The sequence below is a fragment of the Bubalus bubalis genome, chromosome 7 (assembly GCF_019923935.1).
Source record: "Bubalus bubalis isolate 160015118507 breed Murrah chromosome 7, NDDB_SH_1, whole genome shotgun sequence".
Classification (NCBI taxonomy): domain Eukaryota; kingdom Metazoa; phylum Chordata; class Mammalia; order Artiodactyla; family Bovidae; genus Bubalus; species Bubalus bubalis.
The window spans coordinates 28,944,360-28,966,890 of NC_059163.1; the positions used below are offsets into that span (position 1 = coordinate 28,944,360).

At 37.6% G+C, this 22,531-nt stretch overlaps 1 protein-coding gene across 1 annotated transcript; it reads right to left on the reverse strand.

Annotated features, from left to right (window-relative positions):
* Window positions 1–1,105: 1,105 nt before the first annotated feature.
* Window positions 1,106–22,323, reverse strand: LOC102394555 (alpha fetoprotein). Its single transcript, XM_025289914.2, has 15 exons — window positions 22,207–22,323; window positions 21,683–21,734; window positions 20,599–20,731; window positions 18,390–18,601; window positions 16,488–16,620; window positions 15,043–15,140; window positions 13,483–13,612; window positions 11,443–11,660; window positions 9,721–9,853; window positions 9,101–9,198; window positions 8,049–8,187; window positions 5,821–6,044; window positions 4,516–4,648; window positions 1,838–1,892; window positions 1,106–1,255 (listed from the first exon to the last, which is right to left on the reverse strand). The coding sequence occupies exons 1-14, from the start codon at window positions 22,289–22,291 to the stop codon at window positions 1,848–1,850; spliced, it is 1,833 nt and encodes a 610-aa protein (XP_025145699.1). The 5' UTR covers window positions 22,292–22,323; the 3' UTR covers window positions 1,106–1,255; window positions 1,838–1,847.
* Window positions 22,324–22,531: the final 208 nt, after the last annotated feature.

Consider the following 22,531-nt stretch of genomic DNA (forward strand, 5'->3'; position numbering starts at 1 on the left):
AATACTTTGGCCACCTGATGCGAAGAACTGACTCATTTGAAAAGATCCTGATGCTGGGAAAGATTGAAGATGAGAGGAGAAGGGGATTTCAGAGGATGAGATGGTTGGATGGCATCACCAACTCAATGGACATGAGTTTGAGTAAACTACAGGAGTTAGTGATGGACAGGGAGGTTTGGCGTGCTGCAGTCCATGGGGTAGCAAAGAGTCAGACATGACTGAGCGACTGAACTGAACTGAACTGAACTCCCCATCTTCCATATCTCATGAGATATCTCCTTAAAAACTAATTACTCTGCTTACATATTATGTTCATCCCCTGGTGCCCATAACACTTTGTTCAAACCCTTTGTGGTAAAACCCATGAGAATCCACTCAATTCTATATAGTATGCATGTCTTGTTTGATCGTCCATGTCTATACGTTCATTCATCATGGTTTGTAATAGTTCATGTTTTCCTTTTTCATGTATTTGCCTTCTTCTTTACCCGTACATCTTCTGAGACACTTAAATGTTTGTCTCTGCCAGTGTGACTTTCCATAGTCACAACTGGTCTCACCCACTCTTTCATTCTCTCAACAATATGTTGCTGCCTTTATAATATCCATAATCTTGTTGCATTGCTCTTAGTTGCTTCCTTCTTTTCTTGAGCAACCGCAGGACAGTGACTGCACCCGAACAGGACCTGAGACACAGTGAGTGTTCAACAAATACTTGAAGAATCAAAAGAAATAATAATAATTGGTGACAGTGTCAGTTACTGTCAATCAAAATGACTACAGTAAACACTCTGTTTTAAAAGGTCTATGAACAGAGAACTGAACAAGGTTAAGAAAAAAGTAGATGTTAAACTAGAATACTTAAGTGATATTTAATGAACAGCATGCCCTGGAAGCACCAAATAGTGCTTTACTTGGGAACATTTGTTTTAGTTCATCGTATAGTTTAGTCTTCAGTGTCATAAATCCATCCTTGAGTAGTTTTAAACTTCAGGGACCAATACTCAGTGCTTTGTGACCAGAATCTGCTTCCGACAATGGTATACAAAATGATTTCAAGAAATTATCTACATGTTTTCATAAATAAGCAGGCTAGGAAAAAGGAAACATATGAAGGTATTTTATTTCTGTGATAGGGAAATCTCACATAAAAGTCTTCATCATTTCTTTAATTCACAAAAAGCACAAATCAGTTAGAATTAAAGGGAAAAATTCACACCAAACAAAAATAAAGACTTGTTTTCTTCTCTTCCTCCTGTAACAAGAATAAAAATATTATATAAATATTAATGAAATTAATAGGTGCAGTAACAGGTTTTATTATTTTGCATCAGGTGTGTGTGTGTATGTGTGTGTGTATGTGTACATATATCAGATCTGTATCAGATATACTGATAGGAAGGCCTCCTGATGGCATTCTCTGAAGCCTGTGAAAAAACCTAAAAGAATTTTGAGTTATTCAAATCACCAGTTTAACATTGTGAACATTATCGTGTTCCAGGCTTTTTAAATTTTTTTTCTTTTTTTACTGAATTTCCCTGATGCTGGGAAAGATTGAAGGCTGGAGGAGAAGGGGACGATAGAGGATGAGATGGTTGGATGGCATCACCAGCTCAGTGGAGACAAGTTTGAGTAAACTCCAGGAGTTGGTGATGGACAGGGAGGCCTGGTGTGCTGCAGTCCATGGGGTTGCAAAGAGTCAGACACGACTAAGGGACTGAACTGACTGACTGACTTAAGAAAGTATTTAATGCTAGCTCTTAGAATGCATTTCGCTATGGATCAATATTTGGGGAGAATCAACATTATAGTTAGCCTTTTCTGAATTTTTTGTTACCTGAAGTAATTTAGACTCCCAAAGCAGCACGAGTTTTTGAAATCAGTGCTGGACCCTGAAAATTAAAAATAGAAAAGAATAATCAACAAACTAGTGACTATAACAAAAAAGAAGCAGGTTCACAGATATAGAGAACAAATTAGTGGTTACCAGTGAGTGGGGAGAGGAAAGAGGGAGGGGAGATAAGGAGGGAGGGGAGATATGGAGGGAGGAGAGTAAGAGGTATTAGGTATAAAATAAGCTACAATGATATATTGTACAACCCGGGGGATATAGTCAATACTATAAATGGAGTAGAACCTTTAAAAATTTGTGAATCACCATACTGTATACCTGTAACTTATATAATACTGTACATCAACTACTAATAAAAAATGAAAAAAATAAAAGTAAACTCAATCAATAAGACTCATCAGATTAAAAAGTAGATGACTATGCTAGTCACGACACAGTTAACTCTCTACTAGCTAGGGGTAAATTCACAGGTTTATAGATTAAATGGATTAAAATAAAGATTTCCAACTCTGATGTAAACAAACTGGGACAACGGAAGCCAGAGGTGGAAAAAATCCTCCACTCCAATCAATAGTAGATCTTGTATTTCCTATACCAAACTTCCGGAGAAGGCAATGGCACCCCACTCCAGTACTCTTGCCTGGAAAATCCCATGGGCAGAGGAGCCTGGAAGGCTGCAGTCCATGGGGTCGCGAAGAGTCGGACACGACTGAGAGACTTCACTTTCACTTTTCACTTTCATGCATTGGAGAAGGAAATGGCAACCCACTCCAGTATTCTTGCCTGGAGAATCCCAGGGACAGGGGAGCCTGGTGGGCTGCCGTCTATGGGGTCGCACAGAGTCGGACACAGCTGAAGCGACTTAGCAGCAGCAGCATCAGATCAGATCAGATCAGATCAGTCGCTCAGTCGTGTCCGACTCTTTGCGACCCCATGAACTGCAGCACGCCAGGCTTCCCTGTCCATCACCAACTCCCGGAGTTCACTGAGACTCACGTCCATCGAGTCAGTGATGCCATCCAGCCATCTCATCCTCTGTCGTCCCTTTCTCCTCTTGCCCCCAATCCCTCCCAGCAGCAGCATACCAAACTCCAAATTCTTACCAAGCCTTATCCTCTCTCCTTTCTCTGAAAATCAGTCATAGAAATCGAAAGATTTGCAGAGGAAATACTACTATACTACTATTTGTTAATGTTCTCTACCTGTAAATTAATGTCTTCTCAGAACACAGGACATTAATCTTTTTGTATCATATTTATCATAAATAGTTTACATAAAATCTATTTTATCTAGTTTTATTTGATTTTGCTATCTGTCCCATTCACTTCAACCAAAAAACACAACACATACTAATAAGAACACACATTGAAACACACATAATTATATTATCTATTGAAAAACTCAACATTTCTAAATATTATCAAATAACAAAATATCTAAACTTCTATATTATGAGACAGTCAAATAAAAGAGCAAAAGGTGAAATATAGAATATCTTTTTAAAATATGTTGATGCTATATTCAACAGAGAAAGCAATGGCACCCCACTCTAGTACTCTTGCCTGGAAAATCCCATGGATGGAGGAGCCTGGAAGGCTGCAGTCCATGGGGTCGCTGAAGGTCAGACACGACTGAGCGACTTCACTTTCACTTTTCACTTTCATGCATTGGAGATGGAAATGGCAACCCACTCCAGTGTTCTTGCCTGGAGAATCCCAGGGACAGGGGAGCCTGGTGGGCTGCCATCTATGGGGTCGCACAGAGTCGGACACGACTGAAGTGACTTAGCAGCAGCAGATGCTATATTCAAATGTATTTAGTAATACAAACTTGAGGCTTATATAGTGTAACCAATTTGTAAATCCAGCTAAAATTGCTAAATAATTATATTAAGATAATCCTTAATTACTACTCTGTCAATATTCAAAGGCTTGCTCCTAAATGAATTCAATATACTTTCTATAAATATTCCCCCAATATCCTGTTTGCACAATTAATTTGCAACTAAATCCTTTTCATCCATTTGCTGAATTGATAAATTTTAGGCCAGAAGCCATCTAAATTATCATCAGTTAATTATATATTCACTTTACGGTTTTCTCCACTAGGAAATAAATCAAAATTACTAACTCTCATTATACATTCCAAATTGCACTTCTTCCTAATATTTAAGAAAACTATAGATCCAACCAGTCTATTCTGAAGGAGATCAGCCCTGGGATTTCTTTGGAAGGAATGATGCTAAAGCTGAAACTCCAGTACTTTGGCCACCTCATGCAAAGAGTTGACTCATTGGAAAAGACTCTGATGCTGGGAGGGATTGGGGGCAGGAGGAGAAGGGGACAACAGAGGATGAGATGGCTGGATGGCATCACTGACTCGATGGACGTGAGTCTGAGTGAACTCTGGGAGTTGGTGTTGGATAGGGAGGCCTGGCGTGCTGCGATTCATGGGGTCGCAAAGAGTCGGACACGACTGAACGACTGATCTGATCTGATCTGATGACTATTTTTAAACATTATAGTCTTTCGATCTGTTTCTAAATTAAATATAAATATTTCTGGCATTATTTTAAAATTATACATTAGTGAGATATTCTTTTCATTTTTCATTACAGAAAATTCCATATCGAGTGTTTGAGTATAAACACGAGCTGCACCTACCTCTTCTGTAAAGCAGACTTCCTGCTCTTGGCTTTGGCAGCACTTTTCCAGGAGGCCAGAGAAATCTGCAACGACAGTCTCCAGTTGTTCCTCTGTTATTTGTGGCTTCTGCTTCACAAGGTTAATGAGAAACCTGTTTCAAAACAAAACAATATATAAGAGAAACCTGCTTTGCGATGGTATTTTTCTAAAAACACTTAGTAGAGAACTTTCAGAGCTCCAGCAATCCTTGCTCTACATCCTCATTCCATCAATTATCACCAGACTTACCACATATATTTTGTCTAATATTTATTAGAATGACTGAGGCTAGAACCATGCTAAATGTTCCACTGGTCTTGATTTATGCAGATTATAGGTGAAACACTACTTTATAGTTCCACCATATGTAGTGAGATACAGTCTTCTTACTTGCCTAAAATATCCTTTCTGATTGGTTCTCTCTGCTATAATATGTCTTATCTATGCTCAAAGGCTCCAACTTCCAAACCCCTGCCATTCACAGTTACCACACCCCTACCTGAACACTGCCCATCCTAATTGCCTGTACTACACATTTAGTGCTGAAATCCAGGGGGGTCACACAGAGTCAGACACAGCTGAGCGGCTGAACAACAACAACACACTTAGTAATACAGTCATGTTGGAATTCACATTAACTGAAGAAATGGGAGAAGCTTGCCAGAGGAGGCAGCATTCTTGCATGCCTCAGATTGTGACAGAAAAAAGGGAAGAACAGGTTTTCCAAAATGAAGGGAGACCTTTTACAAAGCATGGGAGTATTAAAATGCCTGGAAATTGGGAGAAATGAATTCCACTTTGCATTACTATCATCATTACAGAATGCATCCCACGATGAACTGAAGTGTGCATTCCATTTCCTAACATCCATACTTCATGGTTGAATCAAATATCATGGTTATTTTCTTCAAGGAGCAAATAGTGTGGGAAAAATGCAAAGGCATTTTTCAGTGCTTGTGTTGCAAGTACCCAAGACTTCCTATAAAGATATATCCTAATTAACCCTAAACAGATTGCCCCCTTTTTCTCAATCCCAAAACGCATCACAACAATAGTTAAAATGGAGGCTCTTTTTACAAACAGGAACACCTGCCCCCAGTGAATTTTTCTAGACTAAAGGCTATGAAGACACCGAGACAAGACTATTTTGAAAGTCACTTTAAGTGCTTTGGAGTAATAACGTTCTCCTGCTGAGCCCAAGAGTGTTGGGTGCGTGAGGTAGAAATCTCCACCACTATTTAGTGTTGTCAGTCTTCTCCATAATAGCAAATAACTATTTCTTACTGTTGCTTCATTGTCTGCAGTGGTACACCCTGAACTTGGCATAGATCCTTATGGAAGATGAACTTGTCATCGGAGAATGGCGGAGGCACGTATGTCTCATCCACCACCAAGCTGCTGAAGCATGGCCTCCTGTTGGAGTATGAAGAGGTGCAGCACTGGTCAACACCAGGGTTTATGGGATTCTCTTCATGTCTGATGCATAAGTGTCCTATAATAAGGTCAGCCTGGTTAGGAGAGTGAGAGAGGAGAAAGCAAAGAGATGGAGCATTAACCAGAGCATTGATTCAGGAAAATTGTTTCAGTAATGCTTAATGTCCAGTAATATTAACATTACAGGAAAACGTGTTGTCTGTATCAGCGTATATGCTGCCATATTTACCTTTACCCACTTGTTTGGGATAAACTTCAGCTTTTAGTGACCTATGTTCCACAGGTGATATGGAAGACAGCCCCTTCAGCTATGTGTGTCAGCTATTGAAAACACATTTTCAGTTACATACATACTTCCACAGGGGAAAAGTCTCTGCTCTGACCCAGGAAATCATTACATGGCTTATCCTTTCCGTGTATATTTAGTTGAACTTTCCATTTTCCTTTTGGGATTCAGAGAATCTTTTTCTGTAGGTAAGAATAGCAAAACCTAACCTCTTCACATAGTTAATACATAAGTGTCAGTCGCTCAGTCATATCCGACTCTTTGGGACTCCATCGACTATATAGTCCGTGGAATTCTCCAGGCCAGAATACTGGAGTGGGTAGCCTTTCCCTTCTCCAGGGGATCTTCCCAACCCAGGGATTGAACTCAGGTCTCCTGCATTGCAGGCGGATTCTTTACCAGCTGAGCCACAAGGGAAGCTCATGGTCCTAACTGAAAAGAAATAAGGCCTGCGCGTGTGTGTGTGTGTGTGTGTTTGTGCGTGTGTGCGCGTGTCCTTAAGGCTTTCTTCATGTAGAATTCACCTACCTTCCACACTTCAGAGATACCTTTTTTTATTATTTCAAAAAAGTTTTTAATATGGACCAATTTTAAAATCTTTATTGAAGTTTTGATAATATTATTTTTGTTTTATGTTTTGATTTTTCGACAGTGAAGCATGTGGGATCTTAGCTCCTCAACCAGGGATCGAACCCATACCCCCTGCATTGGAAGGTGAGGACTTAACCACTGGACCACCAGGGAAGTCCCCAGAGATATTTCTTAAGCACTTAATAATAACTTGTATAAGGGCCAACATATTTTGTATGCATACTATGTATCACGCTAGTGCTGAGCGGGTCATACTGATTATCTCACTTAAGACAGCCCTTGACAACTTCTGTTCTCAGACGTCAGATGAAAATTCTCAAGCTTAGTGAGATGATCAGCTTTCCCAGCGTGACAAGACTAACAAGTCCTGAAATGGGACAGGAATGGAGGCAGAAGGCCCCCAGAAACTATACCCTGAAGCATTCTATCACCTTTGTCCCTGCATCCTCCTAACATGTGGGATTCCATAAATGACAAAGATGACAGTGCTTAATTACAGGAAATTTTCTTTTTACTTCTAATCTTTGACAAAAAATTCCAGGACATGAAGACTTACTAGCGATTAACCCCTCATCATATAAAAGAGGAAAAATGGGAAAAAATACACAATTTTATTCATAATTGTGACTTTAAGGGAAAACATAATGGAAAAAATTAAACCTGTAATCATATGTATGACACCAGTGACGTTAAAAAGTAAAGGTTATTGGCTTACCGACTGGAAAGTCATTTTATTATTCAGAACGTGGGACTACCCTGTTCTATACCCGGTACCCTGTTAAGGGGGATAAACTGTCCCTACTATCATCATCATAAAAATTAAACTACAAAAGACAAAAACATTGATATGGCTAAAAATAAAATAGAGATTCTGAATCTGTCAAACCTGAAGCTTTTTCAACATTAGGTATTTGGTGAAATCATGAATCTAGTGATGTGTCAGTCTTTCGGTCATCCCTGTACATAAAGCTTGCTCAGAAATTGTTGAATAGACTCACTGCCATTCTAGAAGGACAGGAAGCCTGACCACATGCCAGCCACTCAGAGCTGAGTCCTTACACCCCTTCAATGGCAACTAATCAAGCAAGTCCAAGAAAGCTATCTCCACATTGGTTCTTAACCATTTCCCCCAAATGGGAACCATAAGGCTATTTCAAGTCCAACAGAGCAGAAACAGGATGGGGCCAAACAGAACACTCACCACTCCCTCGCCACAGGCCAGCTGTTTGTCCTCACTGAGATGGCAACAAATGGCTCCTGCGTTCGCCATTTTCCTGGTCAAGGCCATCAACTCAGGTGAGGTTAGCTGAGGAGCCTTCTTTGTGTAAGCAACAAGAAACCTGAAAGAAGCAATTCCCACCAGATCTTGCTGAGTCCTTCACTTGTTTCTGGATCCCCCTGCTGCTGCTGCTGCTAAGTCGCTTCAGTCGTGTCCGACTCTGTGCGACCCCACAGATGGCAGCCCACCAGGCTCCCCCGTCCCTGGGATTCTCCAGGCAAGAACACTGGAGTGGGTTGCTATTTCAAAGACCCCCTTCTGGCATCAGAAGGCATTAATTCAGCTCATTTATTTCATCCACATGGTGCCTGGACCAGTACTGGGGACGCATTCACTCTGACACTCACTCCCTACGCTCCTGTTACACCAACAGAAAATTGGGAAATTAATTGGGAAATTAAATGGGAAAATTAACACTGGGCAGCAGGCTGACTCTATTCCCACCCTCAAAAGTTTCCTTGAGATGAACTTTGATCTTTTGGTGTTTTAACTTTATGATAGAAGGGGTATCCTTACTGCAAAAATCCACATGGTTTGGGCAACCCAAAGCCAGACTTTGGAGGCCATCTTTACAGGCCATCTGTTGCTCCTTAAGAGAGGGGCCTGGGGAAGGCCGCCTGCTGGAACAGGAAACTGGGTTTTGGACAGTGGAGCCTGGTGGGCTACAGTCCATGGGGTCGCAAAAACTCGGACATGACTGAGCAACTGAGCACACCAGTCCAACTAGGTGATGAAATTAGCATAGCCATGGGTGGTTAATTTAGATAAATCTTTCCCTCATCAGTTAATGATTTTAAATCACTTAAGTGTTAGGCACTCAGTCATGTTCGACTCTGTGACCCTATGGACTGCAGCCCACCCGACTCCTCTGTCCATGAGATTCTCCAGGCAAGAATACTGTAGTGGGCTGCCGTGCCCTTCTCCAGGGGAATCTTCCCATACATCACTTAAAATATTCTTTAAACAAAGCATACGCATTTTGTAAGTAATATTCTCCTAATTTCTGAAAGAGACCACAGCTTCGCTTTGCCAGGGCTTGGCTCTCCTGGATATATTTCTCCAATTCTTCCTCCTGAAAATACAAGCATTATTATACATGTTTTTTTCTGTCTGTACAAGCAACTTTATATGTAAAATTTGGCCAAATAATATCTTATTCTATTATGATACCAATCGTAGAGAAATCACTTTTAGAGGGTTTCTTTTTACTATTAAAAATGAATTATGAGAATTAAAGAAAATGGACTTTAGGGATTTAAGTTGAAAATTGTGTGAACCACAAGTTATTGTATGACAGAACTCAATCCTTGGGTAAAAAATTTACAATTCTTTCTATACAAAATTCTTGCCTTTCTGGAGCTATTCAAAAGGAATATTATTTTTATTCTGTGTATAAAAGAACTTTCAGTTAAAACATTTCTAAAATAAGCCAAAAGTTGTTGACTACCAGTTAATCACTAGCTAGATAGCTATTTAATAGCTATAACCACCTAACAACTCATTAGTAACTAGGTATTTTCAAACAAACAGCACTTTCAATACATGATATCAATCTAGTTTTTCAGATTTTCCTTAAAAAAACTGAGCAATTTACCCCTTTATCCTGGCATTCAGAAGGGTTTTCAGACTGGGAACACTTCTCCAGTAATTCCTGATATCCTTTAGCAACCCTTAGAATTATTGGAACGGCAAGCTTAGTATGTCTTCTTGAATATTCATATGTAAATCTGAAATATGTGTGAAAAAACAAGTTATTGGAATTAAGAGACAAATTATTCTTCTGCTATATGACATGCAGGAGTTAACATTGAAATAAATAAAGCTAGAAGTCAAATATGATTTCAACTATATGCATGGCAAAACTATTAATGAAAATTATGACCCCTCCAATTGTTCTAAAATGGTATTTTGGTTTCTTTTGCATCATTCGCTTTGGCTTTTCACTTATGGGCTTTAAATGTATCCATCCAACAAATATTTTTCCACTGCCATCTCTGTGCAAGCATTTTCTTTAAGCAGGAAGGTTTCAATAATGTATAAGATAAAATGCCGGGCCTCTAAAAAGCATGCATTATAGGGAAACAGAAACAAATAAGCAATAGGTCATCTAATTTAAGTAGTGCTAAATCGATGAAGAGAAATAAAAGAAGACGGAAAAGGGTGACAATTTAGAGTGTGTGGTCAAGAAAAGTCTCTTTGAGCAGCTCTTTTCAAAGAAAAACCTAGTTGAAGGAAGCCACACAGAATGTTTGAGGAAAGATCATTCTTGGCTGAGAAAATTTCTACTGCGAAGAACCTTTCCAACTGAAGAATTGCTTTTAAATGAACAGCTTCAGAATGTATGAATGGGTAAATTTAAAGAAAATTCTTGAATTTACTGATTGTATTCCCAGATTGTAGAAATAGGTCATATTAGTTCTGCCTCCAATAATATTGTCCCTGAGTTTCTGAAATCTAGACTTTGTTCTTGTTTGCATAATTTAATTTAGCGGTGCAAACAGTGTGTGCCTGTGTAATTTTAAGGCAACAATAGAGTAACATCCTCTGGGATTATTAAAAAGAAAATTGCACCATTATTTTCATTACCACATTAAAAGCAGACTCTTAAATTTAGAAAGACTTTTGGAGATCATTAAGTATAATGTCCTAAGAGCTGCACAATCCCTCCTGTAATAGTGTCCATTGATACACACTGTACAGTAAAGGAAAATGTACTAACTTAATTCCCCTTAAAAGCTCATTCCCTTAAAGGCAAATAGAATGAGAACATATCCTGTAAATTACAGTTATTAGTGCCATACTGCAAATATCTTGAAATGCATTTTTATTTTCTTAAAAAAATAAAACATATATTCAGTAGCAAATAAACTGCTACTGTAAAGGCCCTTCTATCTAGCACTATCTATTAAGTTGTACTTGAGGGAAAAGTTTTTAAAACATGCACAGTGAAAATGCACATTTTTAATTATGAGCCCTTCTTATTACAAAAATATCTATAATCTATTTGGAAAACCAACAGTGATCTTTATATGAGCAATCCATACAAGGATGATAATGCTTCTGATTCTAGAGAAATTGATATAAAACAAAATACATCCTCATAAGCAAGCCAGTGAGCAACAGCAAGGGTGAAAGTCTCATCAGTTTAAGAGATCCCATTCTTTATTCCCTTGTTAACTGCCTAACTATATTTTGGCTTAGAACATTCTAGAATCATCCTCACATACTGAGTTCAGAAACCATTTCAACAACACAAAGCTGTCAGTCACATCATAATTCTTACTTGTGTGAACATAACATTTACAGAGTGTGTTACCTTGCCATGGAGAGATCTTTATCCCTTGAAGAAAGTTGGTTGAAATCTCTCTCTCCTAAAAACCTATTTACATTTGGAGATAAGCCTTCAGGTTTGTCATCATTTTCTGCATGAATTATGCAATGACCAAGTTCAAGTGTGGTGGGCAACTTGCAGCACTCTGCTATTTGTCTTGACAGAATATCTTGTTGGGAACATATGTAGGACATAACTCTTTCCTGCAATAGAAAAACAAGTCTAAGTTTTAAAAATTTATTCTTTAATTCAGGATCTTAAGGTCAATCCCAGGAAGGAAAGATGGAAGGAAAAAGACATTTGCCTTGTCTCCCTTTTTATGGTAGGGCTTTCTCCCTTCTGTCTCTCTTCACGTCTTTCCACCTAACCTTGTTTGTTCAATTCTTCTTTTCATACGTGTCAGGTAAAATCTATTTTACCCTCATAGCAAGTTTTTAAAAACAAAATACAAATGTATGCCTCAAAATGAATGATATGCATGTTGATTCATATCTTTCTATTAGTATAGAAATGTGCTACTAAACATTTGTTATTGATGGCATATCACGGAGAGCAAAAGATTCATTTTTAGCAAAACAATCTGCAGTAACCCATTAGGACCTCCAGAGGGCAGTCTATAGACAATGAAATGTTCAGGGCATGTAAGTGACCAAGAAAGAAGCTGAGCTTCCATGTCCCTCTCAGAGTCCTGAAAATTCTGTGCATTCTTACCAGGAACAATTAGAACCATTATTCAGCTGTTAACATCCAACTAATATACCATACTTAAATTATTTTTTCCACCTTAAAGGAAAAGGATGGTTATACACTCCAAAAACTGAAAAAACTAAATTTTAGGAAATGACCATACCACTTAGTAAAATTGTCAACTAAAACTGATACAAAGAGAAAAATGTTCTTATTACCATTCTTAATATGAAGGTAAGTGCTTCTAAAAGGAAAAATAAATGAGATAGGAAAACTGCCTTGGAGGCAGCATTCCTAGTTCACTTTCCCCAACTCCCGACACCAAGATTCTTTGCGTGGGCTCAGTGTCACCCTCAGGTCTCCCCAGCAGCCTTGGCTTTTTGCTGACTTCAAAGTCTATCTCAGATAAACTGCCATTGGACTGGTTGAAATGAGCATTTTACCCTCACTTTCAACCTTCTGGAAACCACGTTCCAGCCCTGGTTTCAAGCCATCTAAATATCAAGGAACAATGATTTTAAGCCTCCTTAAAGAAGAAGGTGTATCACAGGGGACCAGAGAGGGAGAAATTTGGAGACAGACAGGCCTAGTGCACAACATCTAAGAAGCCAAGGGTGGCCCAAAATAGATCAATGCCACACTGCTTAAAGCTCAACTGACTATGGCCTGCTTGAGGTTCTGTTTTGGGTGTATTTGTTTCTGGGTTTTAATCACCTTAGAGCCCTTTATTCACACCTTTCCTTGATGGCTAGCTTTTTACTTTGTAAAACAGTATTTTGTGCTGTTTTTATGTTTCTTATATTATTTTGTTGTATTCATGTAATAGCTCTATGAATATAATATAGAGTGCCTTCCATGTGCCAGGCATTGTACTGGTGGCCTACAGAAATAACAGCCAACCAAAGACAGTCCCTAATCCCAACGAGGTCACATGTCTTATCTATCCTATCAGACAGTAAATTCCTTGAAGTCAGCTTGCGTCTTCCTAATAGGTGATCCCAACAGTGGCTAGCACATAGAAAGTATTCAATATATACTGTCAATTGAAAGTACAAATGGATGGAAAAACAAATATATTAACAGTAAAGAGTCTGCCCATCCTCAATCCTATGTGGAGGGTTCCCAAGAGGTTACCATCTCCTTTCAAAGTAAAAATGAATGGTCTAGCAAGAGGAGCCTATGCTTGAAGTAAAAAACAAAGTCAGCAAAGACGGTTGTTCACTGTGAGCTAGTTACCACACCTATGACCAACTCACAACAGCCTTCTCCCATTTAGAATGAGAGCAAGAGAAAGAAAAGAGAGCAGAAATATCTTTTATAGGAGGCAAAACTCTTCACCCCATCCTGCAGACACTCCAGCACGTTTCCTTTGCAGCATTCCTCATGTATGTGGGCCACATCCATGACCAGTTTCTGAATTTCAGTAAAATTAGCTTTGGGAAACTTTTGACTCACTTTAGTAACAGTTCTAAGGGAAAAAAAGAATTAGAAATCAATCATAGCTATCTATCAAGATGAAATAACATGCATAGGTAGCCCCAAATGCTGAAAGAGTCATAGCAAGAGACATAGTCGTGTCCGACTCTGTGCGACCCCATAGACGGAAGCCCACCAGGCTCCCCCATCCTTGGGATTCTCCAGGCAAGAACACTGGAGTGGGTTGCCATTTCCTTCTCTGATTCCCATATTTGACCTCAAAGTCTCAGTTGTGAGGATTCAGACAATTAGAGATTACTGACATAGCAGACAAGCAGATGTGATGGAAATAAATCATGAAAAGGACCTAGAAAAACTTGGTTCTGATGACCAGTAATGTGGTCTTGGGTAAACTGCTTTAATCTGACCGGACTTCGGTTACTCGTGTCTGAAAATGAAGAGGTTGAACTACATCATGAACTACATGATGATTCAGTTGTTTGGGTTTTGTTTTTTTAATATTCCTCTCATTCTAACAACAAAAAGTAGATAAATTAGATACATAGATGATAGACTAGATAGGTAGATAGATACACAGATACATACATACATACAATCAAGAGAAGAAAGAGAGGGCAAATATGCTAAGTATAACAGTCAATTGAAAAACTCCTAATTTGCCTCTGAGCTTTTTTAGCAGCTGGGACAAGAAAACAGACTTCAGTGAGTTATTAACATATGCTTTCATCAGTTAGGAAAATACATGCCAGTTCTTCAGAAATGACAATTTTGTTTTCCTCTGGACAGCAGATTCTAATATTATTGCTTCAAGTGAATATTTATAAAGAGCAACAATTGGCATAATGGACTTTTATAGCAGAGTAGGAAGCAGAATTAATATAAAAAATGTTTTGTTAAGCCAGAAATTTTAAATGATACTTAGAGAAGGCTAATCTACTTTGTAGAGAATGCAGGAAAATAATTATAACTAGGAGGTATAAATAAGTTGAAGTCCAGAACTTGAGTATCTAAAAGAACAGGTAAGTAGCATAAATCTCTGAAGCCTTCTCTAAGCGTTATCTCGTCGTCTAGACTTAAGAAAGTTTTAAATAGCAGACTGATCTGTTGTTCTCCCCATTCCTAAGATTTCATGATTCTAATCACAGTGAAAAGTGAAAGTGAAAGTCACTCAGTCGTGTCCGACTCTGCAACCACATGGACTATACAGTCCATGGAATTCTACAGGCCAGAATACTGGAGTGGGTAGACTTTCCCTTTTCCAGGGGATCTACTCAACCCAGGGATTGAACCCACGTCTCCCACATTGCAGACGGATTCTTTACCAGTTGAGCTACAAGGGAAGCCCACAGTAGCTCTCATCAATGGAAACTTCATTCTCTACAACAGTATTAACAAGAAAAGTGGACTCAAATTACAAAATGGAAGTTTTACAGGTATCTTCTAGATAGAGCTCAAACTTACATGGCTCGGAAGGTCCGGGGTCCAAATTTTCCCATTACTGCACATATATGCTGATTTAACAAACTGCTTTCTCTTAATTCTTTTGTAATTGATGTTACCTAGACAGAAAAACAAACAAAAAAAAGTGTCAAGAAAGAATGCATTTTCCCTGTTAGACTCTAATAATTAGAAAAACAACAGGTACAGCTAACGTATTTATTGTTGTTGTTTAGTCACTAAGTCATGTCTGACTCTTTGTTACCACACGGACTGTAGCCTGTCAGGCTCCTCTGTCCATGGGATTTCCCAAGCAAGAATACTTGAATGGGTTACCATTTCCTTCTCCAGGGGATCTTCCCAACCCAAGGGTCAAACCCAGGTCTCCTGCATTAGCAGACGGATTCTTTATCACTGAGCCAGCCACCAGGAAAGCTCACAGATAAAACATAAAACTCTACAAAAACTCTGCTAAAAATTATAAATATTTTTAAATTATTTATTTATTTAAAATATTTAAAATATTTATAAATTATAACTATTTTTACAAAACTTTATTCATGCTTTTTTCTTTTAGATGGGTTTATATACATCTATGCCAGACAGATTTATTAAAAGTAACTTAAAACAAAAAAACTGCAATTTTTATACTTGAGAATGAATAAACAACTGTAATTTTGAACAAATTGAAGCCTGATAATTTCTTAAGTGGCTGCTCAGTCACAAAAAGTGAGATTGCATCACAGCCTGACATTCTAGGAAGAGTCACTGTCCTTAGGAAATTTTTATTATAGGACTTTCAATTCAGTTCAGTTCAGTTGCTCAGTCATGTCTGACTCTTTGTGACTCCATGGACTGCAGCATGACAGGCTTCCCTGTCCATCACCAACTCCCAGAGCTTGCTCCAACTCATGTCCATCGAGTTGGTGACTTTAAGCAACAAGTAATGAATTGTGGATGTTATTCTAGCTCTCCAAACCTAAGAAATCTATTCACATCTCTAAATTTAAATTTCCTTGTTTGTTAAATGACAGTAACACTTCCACTTCAAATTTATTCTAAGGTTTAAAAGAAATAACAAATATAAAGCATTTATCCTACTTCTCTTTCACTTTTTTCCCTCTTTTCCTGCTCGTTTTCTCCTCTTCCTCCTACCCCATCTTCTTTCACCTTCTACTCCTCTCCTTCAGTTATGTTATCACTTCTACCTCTGTCTTTATCCCATCAAACTTACTTCCTTAATAATAAAATAATCATTGTCTGAATGAATGGGTGGATAAAAGAATGAATTAAAAAAAAAAAAAACAGCAAACCCAGGTTTTTAGCCCAAAGAATAGCAGACTACTGAAATATATCCTATTCTGAAAATGATACTCTATACACAGAGCGTATTTCTAACTTTTTTTTGGCTTTAGTCAGTCATAATCAGATTGAAGTTATTGGTTCAGATATCCCTACAAATATAATACCTTTGTTTCAAAGCATTCAGTGGCATTTTCAGCTTTGCAGCAATGTGGAATAATTTTATTGTATTGAGTAGCCACAGAAAGAATTGTTGGTGCATACAGGACAGGGTGCCTTCTTGCTATTTCATAGATGTATCTGAAATGAAAAGGAGCAGTAAGATTTACAAACACATTAAAATAGGACTGCTATTGCTTGGAACTGGACGCTGGAATTGTTTAAAGATTAAGAAAATCGTCATTTTTTTCTACTTGCTGTCAAAATTTTCCTCACTAAAGATCTTCCGGGGGAGGATATATATATATAAATATAAAATTATGATTGCTATACATTGATGTACAGCAGAAACTACCATAATATTGTAAAGCAATTATCCTCCAATAAAAATAAATAAAGATGCTCCAAGAAAAAGAAAAATCTGACAGCCAGTCCTACATTCTATTATGAGAACAAACCAGGCAGAACCACTGACTGTGATTCTTATTAAAGTATCCTTTTCAAAAAGTCTACTCAGATATGTTTCCAGAATCAGTAAGGCCAGACTTTCACTAAATAAAGAAGAAAGGTAAAGTATTTTTTTCTTATCAGTGCAAAATGGGATTATCCACCCTGGCAATCAGTGTAGCAGAGATGTTCTAAGGGCAGGTTCTATATTTCTCTGGATTAGGCACTACCAGGGAAGATAGAAGTGATTAAGAATTAGACACAGGCTTCCCCAACAGAGAACCTGGACTCAAATACTTTCTTGGGAATGTACTAGCTGTATGCCCTCATACAATTGCCTTAATTGTCTAAGCTTCAATCTCCCCATCTGCAAATAAGAAGAAGGAAAGAAATCAAGAGGAAGAGGACAAGGAGAATTGATAGGCTGTTTGTGAGCATCAATATGATCATATGTGCCAAGCACACACGTCCCTCAGTTCAGTTCAGTTCAGTCGTTCAGTCGTGTCGGACTCTTTGCGACCCCGTGAATTGCAGCACGCCAGGCCTCCCTGTCCATCAGCAACTCCCAGAGTTCACCCAAACTCATGTCCATCGAGTCGGTGATGCCATCCAGCCATCTCATGCTCTGTTGTCCCCTTCTTCTCCTGCCCCCAATTCCTCCCAGCATCAGAATCTTTTCCAGTGAGTCAACTCTTCACATGAGGTGGCCAAAAAAAGTATTGAGGTTTCAGCTTTAGCATCAGTCCTTCCAAAGAACACCCAGGACTGATCTTCTCTAGAATGGATTGGTTGGATCTCCTTGCAGTCCAAGGGACTCTCAAGAGTCTTCTCCAACACCACAGTTCAAAAGCATCACTTCTTCGGCGCTCAGCTTTCTTTACAGTCCAACTTTCACATCTATACATGACCACTGGAAAAACCATAGCCTTGACTAGATGGACCTTTGTTGGCAAAGTAATGTCTCTGCTTTTGAATATGCTATCTAGGTTGGTCATAACTTTCCTTCCAAGGAGTAAGCGTCTTTTAATTACACATGTCCCTAAAACATACTAAGTGCTCAATAAATGCTAGACATGCTTATGTATCTTAAACATTCCTGGATGGCTAATTTTTTTTTCCGAGCAATTTGATGAACACAAAATACCAAATGTTTGGCTCTAGAAGGAGTCATTTGTGCCATAGAAACATTGGACAAGCTAAATATTATTCTTGGGCAAGCTAAAATTAGGAAAAACAAGGTGTGTCTAAGAGACTAACAGCTGGTGGGTCTCCTGTGTGGGCTACACCTATCTATTTACCTGTTGTGGAGACAAAGTTACATTTAACATTGCTCACTTAATTTCACAGGGCAAGAGTTCAGAAGATGCCACACAAAACATTTTTTTCTCCATGCATTAGACTACATTCACAAATTGCAGAATTTCTAGATTCTGATTGGCACTGCACTCTTTCTGGGGTCTTACCTGTTTATGAACAGCTCTCTATTTTCCTTGTACGATTTACAACTTGTGACAGGTTCCAGAACTGGAAAGGGTGGAATGGAAGCTGGAGCAGCCTTTTTGTGTGCCAAGAAACAGTCATGTCTTTCCTCTCCAGTTCGGCTGCAGCAGTCTGAAAGCCCATACTTTTCAGGAATTTCCTTTTCACGGCAAATTTCTTCCAGAAAGGCAGATACCTAGAAGATTTATTTGTAATGAAAGACAACTAGCTTTACCTAAAAATGCTGCAAAATACATGAAAAGTCTTCTAATATCTAGAATCAGAACTGTGGATTAGGAAAATAATTTCCCCCTACAAATTCCAATATATTTAGTTTCATCCTGATGGGATAGTTCTCTTTGCTGTGTTTGGAAAATGGAATTTAGTTGCCAACCTTGAGTAATACACATGACAAAATTATTTTGTCTTAAAAGCAGGACATAGATACTCCATCTGATATTCTTGTGATAAGACACTGATCTAAAAGTTGGAGATTATTTTCAGACAAAACTCAAAATAATTTGAAATGGAATAAGAATAGCCTCAAATACTTTTAATGGGTCTAATTATACATTTAGCTAAAATGTTTTAGGGAATTCCCTGGTAGTCCAGTGCTTTAGGACTTGGCACTTTCACTGCTGTGGCCAGGGTTTGACCTCTGGTTGGGTAATTAAGGTCCCACAAGACCCACAGTGTAAAAAAAAAAAAAAATTAAAATGTACATTTTAAATGTTTAAAATCCTTCTTTGTTGCCTTAATTTTACCAAAATCAGTTGATGACACCAATAGCCTGATGAATGCCTCTGAGAATTATGTGTGTTTCACTCAATTAGGGACATTTTTTATTTAGCTTTTAAAACTTCTAATATTTAGAGAATCCTAGAAATAGTAACTAAGACTTCCATTTCCCAATTTACATAAAATTAGGTCTTCAGGTTTACAATGATAAGTCACTATTCTTAGTGACTTATCACTAAGTCACATCCAAGATGTGATCACATCACAGCACCTTGGATATCTCATTGGATGTAAAGTTGTGATATAACATGCATTTTGCTTATTTTACATACATTTTTAGACTATCAGGTCAAGTCAAAAATAGAGATGCCAATCAGGGACTTTTATTAAGTCATCAGTTTCAGAGTTATAAATACTTCATATCTTTAAAAGGGCATCTCCTTTATAATAATGTAGATGCATCATCTTTTGGCTATTTCATTAGCTCCATCATGACAGAGGATTCTCTGGGCATTTTGTTTCATAATTGGTAGCTCTAATTATTTTAAAGTTCTTAGTTATTTTCTATATTGAGATAATAATAACCAATAATAACTGTAATTTATTGATCTTCTACATTAGGGTATCCTATTCTAAAAAAAGTAGTCATTGTTAATCTGAAATTCAATTTTAAGAGGGCTTCCTATTTTTTTGTGGTTGTTTATTTGTTGAATCTGGCGACCCTAATCTGTGCTATGCTCCTCACATTTGCTATAGTGTAGAGTCTAATATAATGAAGCCATTGAGGATGTTAAATCCTGGTTGTGAGTTGCCTTTAAGAAAATTACCTAATCTCTCTGTGCTTCGGCTTCCCCAACTGGAAGACTTTCATCTGCCCCCTAGGATTATGGCAAATATTTAATAAATTAGCATTTGCAAGCAAAGCTGATACTCTGCCAACAAGGCCTACCCAAAATCTCTTGGCTCACTGAACATTCATTCTGATTCATCAAAGCTATGCTCCACGTCACAAAATATTTTGACTATCAATAGGTACATAACATTCCCACCAAGAATGGCTGTCACACTGTTTGCTTAATAAAAATTAACTCCTACTACTCATCATATCAGTCTCCATGACAATCCAGAAATGGAAGCTATTATTATCACTCATTTTATAGATAAAGAAACTAAACTCAAAGAAGTTTAGTAATATGCCCACAGTCACCCAGATACTCTGATTTCAGAACCTTAGCTCTTAGTCCCCATGCTTATAACATCTCTTTACAATAGACATCCATTGTTTTCTCCTCTGCTCTCTCCAGTGAATCAGAATTAAACCTCCTCTCATAAAACAGGTTTTCAAATAATTCAATGTATTTATTTCTTAAGCAGTCCCTGCATCTTCTCTTTTGCATGCTGAGTTTTAGTCAAATATCACAATAATTTTTTAAAAAATTATTGCTATCCACTCACCTGGTTCTCTAAACACCCAGCAGGTTGCTTACTGCCAGTGGGTTTCTCTATTATAGTCAACACATCTTTCACCATTTGACTTACTTCCTCGTAAGTGGCTCCTTGAACAGACTGGGCAAAAAATATGGTAGCTCTAAAACAAAAATATATATGAATGCTTAAGAAACAGACTTCTGTCATTCTTTTTCTCAAGGTTAGTTTTTGGGTTTTTTGTTGTCTGCTTATATTGTAATCTGCTTAGGGGATGACTTTTGCTAAATATGTATGTAAATTTTAGCCATCCAGAAGAAATGTCCATCTTCTTCTTGTCTCTTTCCCCCACGAATACACATATATCTGTTAACAAAGAAAATAAGTGGATTTCCCCTAAGAATGCTTCCTCCTTTCATGGTCATCTACCCACTGCAATGTATCCATACTTGAAGGTATCTATATTCTTTGTAGTTTGTTGTTTTGTGTGTGTGTGTGTGTGTTTAAGCAGAGAATTAGTCAGTAGACCTTTGCCTGAGTCTACTCCCAGGGTGATCAAGATCTGATCATGGATTAACCCAAAGCATTACTATCACAGGTTTCTGTGTGCAATCGATATCCATACCACATGCTTTTAAAATCATTATTAGAAACTTCAGAAGTATGGAACAGAAAGACAGCATTCAAGAGAACATACCTTCTACAAATAACCAAAAATAGAACATTTCACCTTCTACTATCTGTTACTAGGATTAAGCAGTATTCAGATTAGAAAATATGATACTATCATCCTATTGGTATTGATGAGAAAAATTCTTGAATTCGTAGAGTTACCATCAATCAGACATTACTCTTCAAGTTCTAAAATCTGATTTTGTTTGTCCCATAGATCTACAAGGAATCTAGAGGTTGAGGTGAACATCTAAGGCATGGGTCAACCATTCAACTTTTTCAATATCAATTTGATATTCAACATAAATAATTTTTCTTAACATTGTCTTGTTTGCTTTTACATTTTTAAAAACTCATAGAGCTGTCCAATTTTATTCAATTATCTAAATTAAATTTTCATTGCTGTACATACTTAAAGTGCATTTATACAAACAAAACTTACAGGCCAACTAAATTTGTCCCTGAAGAACATGGGGAAGAATCCAATATGGAATCTGGAAAACAAGATAAATTTCATGAAAAATGGTGTTTTCAACTGCAGTCAGGAAAGGCATCATTGCTAGATATAATGTTTGTGTCTCAGTTAGAACTATACAATTTTAGAACTGAGAAGACATTAGGAATCATCTATCCAAATATCTTAATTTTGTACTTGGGAAAACAAAGAAGCTTAGAAATAGAGTTAAGCAGAATAATTTATAGTAGACTTAACACTAAAATTCAGATTTTATATCTTCCAGTGTTTTAACACTATTGAACTAGTCACAGATAATGTTAAACACTGCTATGATTTTGTAAAACTCTTGTACTCTTATAAAGATATAAATTTATCATTCATTTTAAGCTATTCACCAATGAAATATGTATCCTCTATGTGGAGCAATATGATAAATAATTCAAAGCAAATGAATAAATACAGATTTAAGAATTTTCATGTAGAAAAAAGAAAAACACAAAATATCTTACCTATTCCATATGCATTTTTATGCATTGTTCTGGAATCGCTAAAATTTAGTAGAAAAAGTAAAAAGAATGATACCACCCACTTCATGCTTGCTAGTTATTTTGTCCTCGGTGGTAATGATTGGGGCAGAATATTGAAAACTGAACTGAAATTCTTTTATAGTCTTCTCTAGCAAGGCCTGTTAACTAGTAATCTGTTGCCAGTACATCGGTTACTTTATTTCCTTACATTCCAAATAGGATGACTTGCTAATAATTAACAGCACAGGGATTATTTGCGTTTTATGTTCAAGGACACAGACCTTCTTTGGGTGGAAAAAGGGGAGGG

Coding starts and splice junctions, on each gene's coding strand:
- LOC102394555 (XM_025289914.2), bottom strand. CDS start 22,291: ATGAAGTGGGTGGTATCATTCTTTTTACTTTTTCTACTAAATTTTAGC. Junction 16,621..18,389: donor AGAGAGCTGTTCATAAACAG/GTAAGACCCCAG, acceptor TTTTCATTTCAG/ATACATCTATGAAATAGCAA. Junction 13,613..15,042: donor CCCCGGACCTTCCGAGCCAT/GTAAGTTTGAGC, acceptor TTTTTCCCTTAG/AACTGTTACTAAAGTGAGTC.